Source organism: Tauraco erythrolophus, chromosome 13 (assembly GCF_009769465.1).
Source record: "Tauraco erythrolophus isolate bTauEry1 chromosome 13, bTauEry1.pri, whole genome shotgun sequence".
NCBI lineage: Eukaryota > Metazoa > Chordata > Aves > Musophagiformes > Musophagidae > Tauraco > Tauraco erythrolophus.
In genome coordinates, this window is record NC_141477.1 from 20,719,622 (window position 1) to 20,734,731 (window position 15,110).

Below are 15,110 nucleotides of genomic sequence, written 5' to 3' on the forward strand. Positions count from 1 at the left end.
TCTACAGATCAGCCCATAATACGTGTATTTCTGTTATTAGCACTGTTATTTAGGTTTATCACTGTATTTAGGTTATTATCACTCTTATCATTTACAATATAAGAGGACAGGAAAGTGAATTATAAAGTAATAACTCACTTTGTTCTTCACTTACGCAAGAAACAGTCTATATTATTCTACAACATAATTATACAAGCCTTGAGGTATTTTATTTAAATAGCTTCTTTAAAAATACACTAAATATTAAAATAAAATTATATCAAGGTCAGTTTATTTCTCATTAATCTTCTCTATGCTCTCTAATCATGGCAGTAAATTTGAAGCTGCCAATGTCTGATCACTCAGCCTACTTTTCCAAGTTATTGACTCATTCCAATACCTCGCAAGCCTCACCTTTAAATTTAGAGCTCGTTAATATAATTTGGTAAAACTTTATTGTTGTGGGAACAACAGACAAATTCAGAGCAGATTTTTTTTCTATTACTTTCAGCAGTAAAGTTTCTGTCGTCCACATTACGCATGGCCATGAATTCCAGATATTCCCACCTCGTTATAATCAATATTCCAGGCATCAAGACAATTCCCATGAATGCTCAATTTGCTGGTGAAAAGCATGAGAAGCAACAAAAGGAAGATCTAGTCCACAAGATCCCATGCAACACGGGCTAGATCATAAGATCTCACGCAGTGGGCTATGGTGGATTGGAGAGAGAGTTGCTTGTCTGCTTGTGCTCACATTTTACCTTCCTTGAAAAATTTCAGCAGGTCCCTTTTCATTCCATATCAGAAGCCACCATTACAACTGCATGTATTCAGTCTCCCAGTCAACCAACCTAAACGTGATGTGCTCACGTAAGGAAGAGCGTACATAGAGGCACATCAACGTACCCTTCACAGCATCTCACCGAGTCTGTCCTGTGTGCACAATGTACCTGGACTTTAGCATTCAAATATTCTCACATCCGTAAACTGAAATTTTCCTCAGGTACAAATCAGTAGATGAAATGATTAATATCTAAATCAAATGCTAAAAGCTTGATCCACCTCCATCCTTAACATTTCCATAACATTTAGATTTCGACATCCCCTTCAAAACACAGGCAGATGGTTTAGTATTTATGTTTTCTCAAGGAGCAGCAAAAAACATCCAAGACAGTATTTCCTGATGCTATTTCTCTTACGTTTTTAGTGCTTCATATTTACCTGGCCATTCACATCTCTTAAGTCCCATGAATAGAGGGCTTTACTGCCTAGATATCTCACGAACATTCTGTTGGCTTGAAAACAATTTCTGAAGCACAACTAGCGACAAGATCATGGCCTTGTCACTGACAGTCAATAAAACCAATTGCATGAACCATTTTGAGCAATGTTTGGTCAAGTGTTCTTGCCTTTGATTAAGTGTTGCTGGGCTTCAAAAGCATGGGAAACTTTTGTCTCAATACACTGAAGACAGGCCAGGGTGCTGCTAAGTGCCTTATAATGTTTTCAGTTTCAGTGGATTCACATCTACCTGTCATGCACCAAATCATAGCTGACCACCTCGGTCTCAGCAGTCCCCGTCAAAACCAAGTGGCAACCACTCCAGTTGAACATTACATTACATTTCCCACTGCTGGTGAAAATGATCCAAATCGACCAATTTCATCAAAAAAAAAGACAAGAAAGCAGATTCTGAATCCAGCTGATCTGGAATTACAGCCATACAGGAAGGATAAGACTTGTGTTGACCTGGATTTGAAAGACTTTGCCTTCCACTTTTGGACACCTCCTCCTAGTAGCCCAATTCCATGGGGCCCTTGTAAACCCTACTGTTGCAGTCTGTGGACCACCAGGATGCAAGAACAGTGATGTATGGAAGATTGCTAACTCCACTAAACCTACATTCACTAAACAAAGCTCTTGAGGCAGAATTTTTAGTCTCTCCAAAAAAACCCAAGGTTCAGAAGCCAAGTGCCAGCACTAAGTTAACCTTCAAGAAACACAGAGTATGATGAAGTCCTACCTACACCAGGATCTCAAATGGGTGGCAGTTCATTGTTAAATCACTAATGTTCACCCATCAACCCACCCTTTCTCCCGCCAGCTCAAAATTAAATCTAACAACCTGAAGACAATTCGACTTAATTGCAACTGCATCATCTTCTGCCGGATCCGACTGCCAATCCCTGCCGTTTGAATGTGCAGTTGCTAGGGCAACGGGTGCGAAGAGCATGCTTTTGTGTTGCCACATGCATCTTTGGGAGCTGTGCCAACATCTGAGCTCCTACAGCTGGGATGGATTTAACGCCTTCCTCCCCAGGAGCAGCCTGTCCTTACTTCCAGCGCGGGGGATATGGCAGCCAGCCCTTGGCAAGCAGCTACTTCTCCTCTGCAGATCGACACCTGCATGAGTGACAGATGGCTGCAGCCAAGCTCAGTATAATCAAGCACTGAGGATGCTGTAACACTTTATCAAATAAAACGTTCAGCAGCGCTAGACTTCGTTTGCGGGAGGTACACAGTTCATCGTGTACACAGCTAATGAAGAAAGAAAAGATAATGCACCATCATTCAAAAATTTTTTTTTTCTATTGGTTTCCTGTCTACCAGTTGTTGTCCCCTCACCCATCTCCTCCATACTAACAGAAGGTTGCATCATATCTAGAGGACTACATGGTCTTCTCTCTGCCTCCACAATTTTAACATAGAAAACAAGATTAACATGTACAGAAACCTTCTCATCAACCTCTCTGATTATCTCCCAGGGCAGACAGCTTCCCAGAGTTTAGCTTTTCATTTCTTTAAGGTGAAGGTTTAAACTTAGGTCAGACCATGCTTTGCCTGTGACCTTTTATACCTTTTTTGAGACTGCAAGGCTTATTCTCTTCCATAGACATTGAAGGGCATTCCAACCCTTCCCTCTGTACATGCACACATGTATGTTTAGCAAAGAAACATCTGACTTAATCATTTCCATAGCCAAGAACAAGCTGGAGCTCAAGATCACAAGCTGAATCTGCTTTTAATGGCAAGCGAAGCTATTCGTAACAATGGCAAACAGCCTCCCCGCTACCGCGCTGGTGTAATCACAGCTAATTACAGCATACAAAAGTGCCTGGTACAATGATAAATAGTGTAATCTAGGAAGTCCTATAATCCTCTAGGAGCTGCATACAATGGCTCCTAATGGAGTGCAATGTCTGAAAGTCACCCAGTGAAGCTTAATGTTGGTACCTCAGCCTCACTTGGTCTGTCTGCAGAGGACAGCATCCATGGTGTTATGATCTAGGATGTGACATGCAAAAGGAAGAAGCAGTCAGTTAAGATTTATTTCATTATTGTGCAAGGACAATTCTTTCACAGTCCTTTTTTCCTACAAACACATTCCAGAGAAGCAAAACAAATAAGCAAGCTGCAAGTGTGTGCTGGTGCGTGGTTCACGCACCCTACAACCTGAAACCACCTTTGTATTCCCATCAGTGCTTTCGTACGTTTGAGGCACATAAAAGGATTTGTGAGGCCCCTCAAAGCTCAGCAGAGGCTCACCACTACACTTGGGAACACACTTCCTCACCTCTCAGATACAGACACATTCCACATGTGCCAGTATTTCAAGTACAAACACAAATGTCACAGCACACAGAGCTTTGCAACTCGCGTTCATCTGCACTTCATCAAGAGTCAATAACCACCAACAACACAGAAACATGGACAATTCTGGGCACAGATAGGGAAACAAAACCCAAAACTTCAGCTGTTTCAGGACATCAGCAGCCTTTGCAGAATAAGTCATATTTTCACAGAAGAACAATAATCAGATCCTGCAAAGCCTGAGGGGCAACAGGGGTTGGAGGTGGGGAGGGACCTCTGTTCTGATTAAGCAAGAGCACTGGTGTTGCCCCATATTTTTAACTGGAAAAAGGAGACTGAAGGGAGAAAAAAGCACGTTCGGATCAGAAAAAGTGATCATAAAATCAAGAGCTATGCTCCAGAAGGGAGCTGGGGGTGTGGGGAGGGAATCTGGGAAACCAGAGAAGTGTCACTATCCACAGGGGCCGTTACAGTTTGTCACACAGAAGGCAGCAACGTAACTACACTGTACTGCTAAGGGTTCACATCACTTTGTCATGCCAGTTCATGGTATTCCCCTTTAAACTCCACTGTCCTCCAGCTCTGGATTATCCCCAAGCTCCATCCTGGCAGATCTCCCAGGGGCTCACGAGCTGTCACTCCACGCCATGCCCTGAAACTGTTCCTGCAGTGCACTGTCAGGCAACCACTCAAATCCAGACGTGGTGCCAGGACAGCTCCCTGTCCAGTGCCCCTCCTGCGTGCATTACTGCACTCTGACACATAATCCCAAATGTAAGCAGATGTCTCTGGTCTTGTGCACAGTCAAACTGGAAAACAGGGTTAGACTGCAGCAATGCAACGACAGAAGAGACGGAGGAATCCAATGACAAAGCCCTGCATTATCTCTGGGGGGCATTTAACCCGGCTGTGCTTACACCTGACAGCCAAGTCTTTCATGACCCTCATTCCACAGAATTTACGAGGACTGAGATACTATTAAGCATTCTGCTTACTGTGACCACAAATCCTGTGACTGAGAACACAAAAAAGAACATTAATGCAAAATATGTAAAGCTAACCCAGGCTAAGTGCCCAGGCAGGCATGTCCCGAGCCTCCTCTGCCTTCCAAAGAAGGACAAAATCTTCTAAGATAGATAGAGAGGCAGGGGAGGTTTCCACGGTTCAAATCAGCACTTGCAAATATGAGGATGTTTTAGCTCCAGAGACAACTGATCATTTTCCACCAGTCAGAAGTAAACAAGAGCTGGTGCTACTTTCAAGAAACACATGCAGGTGCAGAAGTCAGAGCTCCTGACTTCTCCAGCACCCGAGTCCCTCACACTATCCTGGATAAGCCACCACGCCGCTCATTCCACACTCCCCAGATGGGAACTGGAGAGACACTTGTTCCGTTCATTCCCATTGCTGTATCATTCCAGAACACAGCACCTTATTTCCTCATCCTTTTCACTTGCATGGTGATAATCACCCCTGAAAGTGTTGGAGAATTGGTGAGAAGAGTGGAGAACGTGGCTCATGACATGCAGCGTTTCTGGGAACGTGGGGCATGAGTATGCCATTCTCCACTTTGGCACCAGTGAGTTAATGGGGATTTAATCAAACATGGCAGCGGTCCCTCCTGTGGCCTGGGACACAGGAGGGGTTTCTTAGGAAGCAGTTCAGCAGTATTGTCACACAGTGTTTTTCTGAGCTGTCTTTCTGAAAAAAACCCAAAACAAAACCAAAAAACCCTCTGTCTTTCCAGAGCATAAGGGTACAATCATCAGCCTTTCATAAGAGAAGATGCAGACGAAAGCAAAACCAGGGCTTATAAAACAGAGGGTCAAGCAGGGAAACCAGGAAAGCACACGGTAAGTCTCTCATTCTGTAGGATCAGACTATGATTTTCCTTTATGAACAACTAAAGGACGCTGGTTATCTCTGAAGCAAGCTTATCCACTCTCCCCACATGGATGCCTGCCCTGGTTGGGAGATCACTGCTATTTGTTTAACGCTGACAAAGATGTCCTTGGGATTTAATACTTTTTGCAAGGTCAGTGCTCAGTGAAAAAATTGAGACAAACCCGAGGTTTAGCTAAAAATAAGGCAGACAAAATATCCTTTCAGCAGAATGACTGTCATTCCTGAGTATTTTCACCAGAGCTGTTTGCTGCTAAAAGCCGATGCTGCGCGGGACGACTGCACAGAGACAGTGTTTGACTTCAGTACGGGTTAACCAGGACGGGCCGAGGACATCCCTGGGCCAGCAGAGACAGCAGGGGGGCAAGAGGCTTTCTCCTACCTCTTGGCAGGACACAGCTGCCCCCAGCCCCACTTCAGCCAGGCAGAGGGGATGGAAATTCCAGGGAAATCGCAGGAAAAGAGCAGGATGGGCTTTGCCGCCAATATCAATGGGCAGAAAAAATGTCCAAACGCGGGGATTCTTCCTTCCTCTTTTTCTTACAAATCAGCAGGTTTCCCCCACAGAAAATGGCGGGTGTTTTGTGTCTTACATTATTGCTTCTGATCTAAATGGTGGGGAGCTAGTTCTAAAAAGGAGAGTCCCTCAGCTCCGCGTTAGGTTTAAAAGTGCTTCTTGGAAGCGGCTGTGACAGTCAGCCATTTATAAATCCCTGTTCCCAGACTGAGCCCTTCTGGTCAGACCCAGCATGACTTCCCCCACAACAGGCAGAGACACTGTCCCTCTGCGATGGTGTGGAGCAAACAGAAGAGGGAAGGACATACCTCGATTCTCAGGTGATGCAGGGGGTCAAGTGCAGGTGCTGCAATGGGAAGGTGGGGATGTGCTGACCCTGTTCTCCATCAGCAGCAGCCTGGAACAGCACAGAAGCAGTAGGAGCACCTCCCTGTGTGGTGTCAGGGGCAAAGGAGGGAATAAGCTGTAACTCTGGCTTCCTGCACACTGAAGAGCTCTGGAAGATGCTGCATCTTTGGAATGGATATGCTCAGCTCAGTTATTATTTTACAGGTGGACAGACGAACTGAGATATTAGCAGAGCCCAACAATCAGCAAAGGATTCATGTTGTTGGCATCAAGACCTGAATTCACCCTCTGAATTTCTGGTCTGCAGAGACCAGGCACTTGTAGGGTGCGAGTCGTCAACATCTCAGGTGTGTCAGTTGACTCACATCCTAAATACATCAGCTCCTCTCCACTGCCTGTCAGGGGAGCTGGTCATGACTGTCCCACATCAGACATCCCTTAGGAGCACCTAACCCTCAGGGGGCAAGGTGAGTCCTGCCCAGAGTGCCCATAAACTGCCTTGGGCTGAGCAGCCCCAGGGCTGGTGGGGACAGGCTCTCCCCTCCCCTGGGGCTACAGCAGGCCACCACGGGCAGGAGGTGGGACATTGGCTGCCAGGGAAATCACAGACAGCAGTCTGACACCAGTGTCATGTGTCAACAATTCTGTCAGAAAATGTCACTCTGACAAAGATCATTTTTTCTGTGAAATCAAGCCCAACATTTCCAGATTTTTCTCCCAGAAGTCAAAAACAATTTGATATTTTTATACTACTTTTACTTTTCATAACCCATCACTGGTGTGAAGCGCGTCACAAAGGAAGGTGATATAGAAACAAAGCAAAATAAAGTCCAAGCTCATTTTTAGGCAAATCTTCTGGCACATTCAGACTTTTCTTTTTCCTATCTAGAATAAAATATGGAATTTCAGAGCGCTACAACTTGCCAATTCCACGTTCCAGCCACCTCTATCAGATATCCCAGGTGGGGTCAGACCTTTTGAGTCAGTACTCAGCACGGAAACACAGCATTACCAGCAAACGCTCACCTGAGCTCCAGTGGGCAATGAGAACCCGCTGGCCTGGCCTGCCAGCTGCACCCCATGCCCCGCTGCACCCAAGGGCAGCAGGACCCAGTACTGCACATAAGCACTGTGCAGAGCTCTTATCTGTTGGGTGATCATTCCGTAACATTTCTCCTTGGAAAGTCACGCCATCCCAGGGAGACCGCACGGTAATTACACAGTGCCTTTTGTGTTCACCAGTTTCTTAATACTGGGGTGCCACAGAAGTAACACTACCCTGTCTTTGTTCTCTTTCCCAAAGAGACTTTGAAAGTACAAAACAAGTAATTAATGTCAGATTGTTAACGACCTATCACTGTGAGTCTGACTGGAATGAGCAAACAAAACATGTTTAACATTGCAGGTGCAGATCCAAGGACAAAAACAAAGTGGAAGAAACCCTTTACCCCTCCTCCTCTTTTCTCTCTCTCACACTCCTTTTTCCCGTAGGGCAGAATAAAACCCTCTTGACTATACAGACCCTCTTCCTAAGCGTTTGCTCTGTCTGGCCACCACCAAACATTTAGGGTGACCGAACAAAGCATGAGTATACTTGTGAGCCGAAACTAAAATATCAGGTTCCACTTGTCCTCAGAAGAGCTTTAGATTCACAGATCCCAAACGTACTTGTTTGGACACCAGCATCAGCAACTGCAGCGGCATCCCCCAGCTCTGCGGGCACTGGGCAGTGCCCCCCAGCTGCTCAGAGAGTGACACAGGCTTTGTAAAGGGAAAAGCTGTGTGCTCAAACCAGTACACAAGTACCAGCACCTCGACAGGCTGTACACTGCCCATGTAGATGGTGGGAGGGCAGGAAATAAGGTATCGTCATGAAGTTCCTTCACATTCATGATGCTGTACAAACATCTGGAGTGGCTGGGGAGACTCAGCTGTAGTTTCTTGGTGAGATGGTGAGGCAAGATGACTAAGTGGCCTGCCCAGAATCCGTCTCAGTCGATGACAATTCCCTCTCCCACCCAAGAAGGGCAAGACTGGGATACGCTAGGTATTCTCCACAAATCTGTAGGAGTAGCCCCACATGGGCCCCAAGAGCTGAAGCAAGGAAGTCAAGCAAGGAAGGCACAGCTTTAGCATAGCACACAGAATCACAGAATAATTCAGGCTGAAAGGGACCTTTGGAGGTCATCTAGTCCAATGCCCCTACATCATCATCCAGATCACTAATGAAGATGTTGAACAGGACTGGACTCAGTATTGACCCCAAGATACAATGCTAGTTCCTGGCATTCAACTAGACTTGGCACCGCTGATCATCACCTTGAATGAACACACACACAAAAGAATGGCCTAGAATGGCATCCGTGTCTAGAGTCTAGCTCTTGCTTCACATCTCTTAGGAAGCATAAAGGCTTTCCCTGACCTCGCTGTGACTGGTTACATGGTATTTTCCCTTCTAGGAGGGGATGAAAGACTCCAATAAACAGGAAAGCACTACAGAAATAAAAATAAACCCAAACATTTTGGAATGCCTGCATTTTTTTCCAAATTCTTTCTCCCCATTTTTCAGACCCATGGCTTACTTGGAAAACTAAAATGAGAAGCAGGAAAGCAACTCCTGCTTTGCTCACTAAAATTTCAGTATTGAAGCTGCTGTGAGAAATAAACACCACCAGGAAAAAATAAAAAAAAAAAAAAAGAAGGAAAAACCTCACAGCAGTCTAATGCCATCCTGGCAAATACAGCACAGCCTTGGTCAGCCTCATCTGTCATCCCCTGTCACAGAGGACAGGGAACAGTACCAGCTGCATAGGAAGTAGATGACATTGTCACTGGCATCATATTTTCTAAGAAAAGACACACAAGTTTGTGCTTCCAGAATCCCAGAAGTGGACATGGGTGAAGTAAAGGACAAATTCATCATGCTTAAGGGTAGAAACACTGTGTACATCTGGCTAGAGGCTTCCCCTGTCCTCTTCATTACACTTGTCAGAGCACTAGAACAGATTGCACTCTCTGATGGAAAGCCACATTGTCAAAGCTGGGGATGATTCTGTGTTCTTCTGAATTATTTGCTTATGGCTGTGAACTACTTTATAAATACAAGATATGTGAAGCATAAAACCTCAGAGCAAACCAATTAACAGACCTCAAACGTAATATTAACAATTTGAAACATCTAGTACATTAGTCACAATCAGAAGCTAATGACATATTTGTTTTTCTGTTAAGATGCAAGTAAAAGTGGCAAATAGACAGAAGCATTATTGGTTGTCTAGAGAAAACAGCTGTTCATTTTGAACATGAAATCACTGGTAATTGAGATTTTATAGAAGTCAAAGGCAAAGTCCACACTAACTTCAGCATCGCCATACAGAGACCAGAGATGATACCAACCAGTAAAGAAAAACTCTCCATTCCCTCTGGGTAAAACTTGCTGCTAAGATTTCACCAGAACCTCTCTGAAACACAGTTGAGGAAGAGGGTATCAAGTTCACTACAGAACAAAAGGCTTGCTTAGACACCTCTTGGGAACTCACCTTCTCTCCTCTGCACCAGCTACACATCTGTGTAGTTGAGTACTCCCTAGAAGCAGCCTGTGAGCATCCTGCCTTCTATTGCAGAAGTCATCCAAAGCTCTTAAGACCCGTATGCAGCTGGGCTTTGTGGTTCCAGTATAGTTAAAAGAAAACGTAACGGGGCAGCCAACTGTACACACATGGTTTCCTCTTATTTTTGCCACTACATAGAGCGCAAACCAACTGATTCTGGAAGCACAAGTTAGTTCCTTGTGGAACAGAAATGAATCCATTTGCTTTGAACAGAAAGCAGCTACGTGCTGATAATGAAGGCTCTCAATTCATTCCATTGCTGGCAGAAATATCCAAGTGTTTTTTAGTGTAACAAGGTCACTCCTCCAATGGTGCCTTGCTGTTTGCTGCCTCAGATAGACTCCATGCTGGGCTGACTGTGGCTCTTCTCTTCCCTACACTTATATATATACCCTTATACACATAAATGAACTAGCCAGCTATCTGAGATTGAAGAAACTTCCCCTTGCTACTGTGAGATTTCCTTTCCGCATACATTTTAATAAGGCACAGGTTACTCTGAAAACATGCAGAGAGCTATAACAATGAACAATAATCCTACATTATTATTTAAGTTGTTCCCAGTATTCCAGGCAGGAAGATGCTATGTATTCAGTTAATAAAATCTAATTTTCCGTAGTGTTTTTTGCAAGAGTTATATCTAACTCTTTTTAAAAAAAAGACAACTTGAGAGGGCACTAGATTGGATAGCTAAAGCTCAGGTTTTATATTGCAATTACTGTGTGTACACACCAGGCCCCCAGAAGTGACAGCTATTGAAGAGAAACTTCAAAGTAAAATCTCAACACCTTGCTGAAACGCTTCTGACAACACAGCAACCTAGACAGGCACGTGTCCACAGATTGACCCAGGAAATGAAGAATTTATTCATAGAATATATTCCTGTATGGACGGATCTATTAGTGGTATTCTTAATTAAATGGAGGGCTGATTTAAACATGACTATGGCTGGAGTCACCTCACAATGCTGCTTGTTATTAGGAAGCCATCAACACTAAAAAGTGTGATTATGCTGCACAGAACGCTTCCTTTTTGTCTTTTTACAGTAATGCATGACTTTCATTTCGGACAGCAGCGTGACAGAGGGGCTGCTGTCTGAATCACACAGTGGCAGGACATGAATGGAAAAAGAGAAGGAGAATATACTCACATAACTGTGTTTTAGCACAGAGAAGACAGCAGGAGTGGAACGATACAAACAGCACCTCCTCACAAGGAGAGCATCAATTACCTTTGGGCGCTTCCATTCGACTTTCCTTGGCGGTGCTGATTGGTAGAAAAGGGACTCATCTGAGGCTGGAAACTCAGGATCTTCGAAGAGCCGTCTCTGTTGGATACACTGGCCTTTCAGCTCATGGTACTTCTGATCTCTGAAGTGTTGCACTGATGGAGACATATCTTTCTGTCTAGATAAGATGAATAGAGAAGATGTCTAGACAATGTCTAAAAAAGACGATCTTTAAGGTCCTTTCCAACCCAAACCATTCTATGATTCTGTGAATATTGGCTTGTGCAAATTATGAAGGCTTTTTAAAGCCCATAGATGATACGACTCATTGGTCTTTAACAATAGAACACAACTTGTTTAGAACAAGATTAATTGCTGATTTCTGTTAAAATAAAAGAATTATATATTAGATTATGTTAAGTAGTAGACTAGAAAACCACAAAACTCAAGAAAATCTTATATATTAGGATGGTATTTTTGTCTGAACAGAACTCTTACCAAGAAAGACATTAGAGAGTACAGACCAGGCACAAAACCAGCATTTTGCTTCGTCTAATTGATTGAAAAGGCAACAGAGTGCGGCTTGGCTCTCGGTCTGTACCATGTGTGAAGGGCTGGACCATCTTTCAGTGCTACATTCTTCTTCTGGCCACTAAAGCTTTAATTGTCCACTCCAACTCTCATGCCTAAAGAAAACCAAAACCAGATTTCCACAGTTCTCCATCTAATTTAAGTGACACTACTTTGGCTGGTATTATTGTCTTCGAACTTTATGTTACATTTAAGTGAACTGAATTCCCAGAAGCAGCAAACATTTGCAAATAATTGATAAAAATTAAAAAAAAAAAAACCAACAAACTCACAACAACAAAAAACCCAAACAACTTGCTCTCAGGCCTTAGTTCCCAGAATCGCGACTATCTAACCTGGCAAGTTTACAGTCACAGCCACAGAGCTCGCATAAATTGCTTAAGAACATTCCACAAATTGGAAATCAACTACAGAAATCATTCAGGATAGTTTGAAGTCTGGAGGACGCAAGGGATGCTACCATCTTTCTAAGGTGCTATTTCAAGCGAGGGAGTGGAGAGTGCATCTGAACTTACTCTGTTTGGAACGCTCCAGTGGCTCAGTGCCTCTCCTCTTCCTTCCCACCACGGGTTAGAGATGTATCTCCTCTTCCTCGAGTTATCTGCAGCAATAAAGACAAATGCAGGTTGTCCTGATGTCAGATTTAAACAACACGTGTACAACGGAGCGTAGCATCATAGTGTCCTTGCAGCCTACTTGCTGTGCCCTGTTGCAGTGATCTCAGCTCGTGCTCCTTGAGCCACTTGGAGCACAAACTGGATGAGATTCCACAAATCTGCAGAAAACTAAACCATGCCATGCATAAGCCTCTCCAGGCACACAAGTGAGCACAATGGGAGAAATACAGAAGAGTAATGAGGAACACTTAGAAATATCAAATTTATCACAGTCTTTGTTCTTGTAAGTGAAAGCTACTGTGGCCAAAATAGTCTAGGGATGGGTTTAACATCCTCCCTCCCTCTTTGTCTCCTTTCTCTCCCCCCCACCCCAAAATAAATTAGATGGTCCCTCAAGGACGAGAAATGCTGCTTTAATGCTTTCACTCATGGGCATGAGGAGAGTATTCAGGAGTGCTCTTCTACCTTGTTGCTGTTCTTGCACCTGTTCCAAAGCCTCCTAACCACACTCAGAGTAATCTACCCATAGGTGCAAGTATCACCTGATTTCTACCAGTAGAATCTCACATGACAAAGTGATAGGACAAAGAACCACTTTATTCCTGATATTTCCACGAAGCAAATCTTCAAATGCCAGCTCATTCTCCATGCTTTCTCAGGGCAAAAATCCAGCAATAAGTTTTGCATACATCAGGACTGTAATGACTCGGAGTCAAATCCTGATGCTCCTGGAATCGATGGAAAAATTCCTACACCTTCAGCCAGGCCAAGGCTCCCCCTTCCGGAAACGGGCCATGGAGACCCTTAGTGATTGTGTTATCCAGCTTCAATAAAACAAAACTACATTTAAATGAACTGTTCAAAACCAAAATTGCTTACTGATACTACACCATTTTCAGCAATTTCATTTTTCTTAAAGGTTATTTTCTTGTTAATTATCTCCCTTAAAAAAAAAGTCACAAGGCATCTCACTTGGCAGCTGATCTCCCAAGGCAAGGCAAACAGACTTGCTTCCCCCCACAAACCAGTTCTTCATATCCATGTGCAGAATACTTGTCCATGATACAAAGATCGCTCAGGGACAAAAAAAATTAAACAGTTTGGCTAATTTGGGTGGGATATAGATTATTTCATGATAACTGGCATCCTTGCTTATTGAAAATTCCCTACAACCTAACTAACATTCTAAACCAAGCCTATTTGCAAGATATGCTTGTTTATGAAATAGCCCCTGGGTGATAAGGTTTTCAGCTGTCACTGCCTAATTCATAGAGATCGGTCTTTAATGACCTCATTCTCCCACCCTTTCTCCCCTTCTATCTGCCGGACTGGAACGTGAGTCCTTCCAGGATTAACACCCCATTACACAACAGCCAGTCTCATAGCAATGCACAGAACATGGTCATAAAGCACAGCACGTGAAATCCAGCTGCTCCCTGCCTCGCACTGGGCTCCACAGGCAGTGCTCACCAAGGGGAACGCTAACAAGGAGGAGGTTGGTCCTGCCAGGCTGTCCACCTGCCCCTCTCCAGGCTCCCTGTGCCATCCCAAGCAAACGACTGTGTCTTAGAAAGGGACGTGGGCTCCCAGGGCTGCCCAGCCTGGCTGCCAGCTGCTTTCCATCTGCCCAGGAGACACTGAGCTCTTGAGCTCAGCTGAAGTCCCATCACCATCTGGTGAACTAGTAGGAATCCACTTTCGCCGGAACCCAAAACCGCCCTTCTGAAACACAACAGAAGTCTCTTTTTCTTGTTGGAAAGTCCTCAGTAAAGAACGCAAACGCAGTTCCTATACAATAGCCTGATGGTTTGAGCACTGAGGATGGAGGACCACAGCTGAGCCTCTCCTCTCCTGGGGCATTCACCTACCAGGACATGGCCTAACCTGGCTGAGACAGACAGAAGGCACCTGGCTCCCACTCCAAGGTTTATTTTTGAAGCAGCTCGTAGTTTTTGACCCTTTGACTTTGAACATTGAAGCTCCCGAACTAAGAACCACACTCCCTGCTGCTTTGTCGAGCTCCCAGAACACGGTGGCACAGCTTCCCCTGCTCTGCACCACACCAGCAGCTTCTCCTCTGGTTCGGCTGGCACTTGTAAGGCACAGCCGTGCGGAGGAAATGCCAGGGCTCCCGTGCTGTCATCTGATACGGGGCGAGCTGCTAACCAGGGCTAAGAAACACGCTCTTAAAAACACCGTACCGCGGTTCGGAGACCCTCTGCCGCGCTGTAGAGAGAAAGGGACCACTCCAGGGAGGGAATGAAGAGAGAGGAAGGGGAAAAAAAAAACCCTGAGCAGCTCTACAGGTCAGCCATCCCTATGTTTTCAGTTTCTTTCCCTGACTATATACAATTAAAGTTCTGCTCTTTATCTGTCGCAGTCTCTGAGCTGAGCTCCCCGGCCCTTCACCTCTCCGGGCAGCACCACAGCTGACCCCAAGGTTTCTACAGGACTACTTCGATCCCCCTTGGTATCAGCAGGAGTACAGGAGGTCCCACATCTCTCAGCTTTCAACCACTGAGCTTTAAAGTCTTCCTCTGACCCTCTCTTTTTCCAGTGAGATTCCTAATTTGATCAGAAAAAGAATTTCAGCAGAACAGTGAAAACAAGCGAGTGCAGGTCCCCTTTTCAGTCAGGTTCTACTCGCAGAGTCCCCTCCTCAGCCTGAGAGCAGAAGCATTTCATTTTTACTTACAGTTAATACTCAGAGCTGCTTCCCCCTG

General features: G+C 44.7%; 1 protein-coding gene across 2 annotated transcripts in view; it reads right to left on the bottom strand.

Annotated features, from left to right (window-relative positions):
* CAPN6 (calpain 6) overlaps positions 1-11,347 on the bottom strand; it is a 56,354-nt gene extending 45,007 nt beyond the window's left edge. For both annotated transcript variants that reach the window (XM_086619583.1, XM_009979181.2), the window contains exon 1: positions 11,183-11,347. In XM_086619583.1, coding sequence (XP_086475709.1) covers positions 11,183-11,347 — 165 coding nt within the window. The remainder of the gene's footprint in view (positions 1-11,182) is intronic.
* Positions 11,348-15,110: the final 3,763 nt, after the last annotated feature.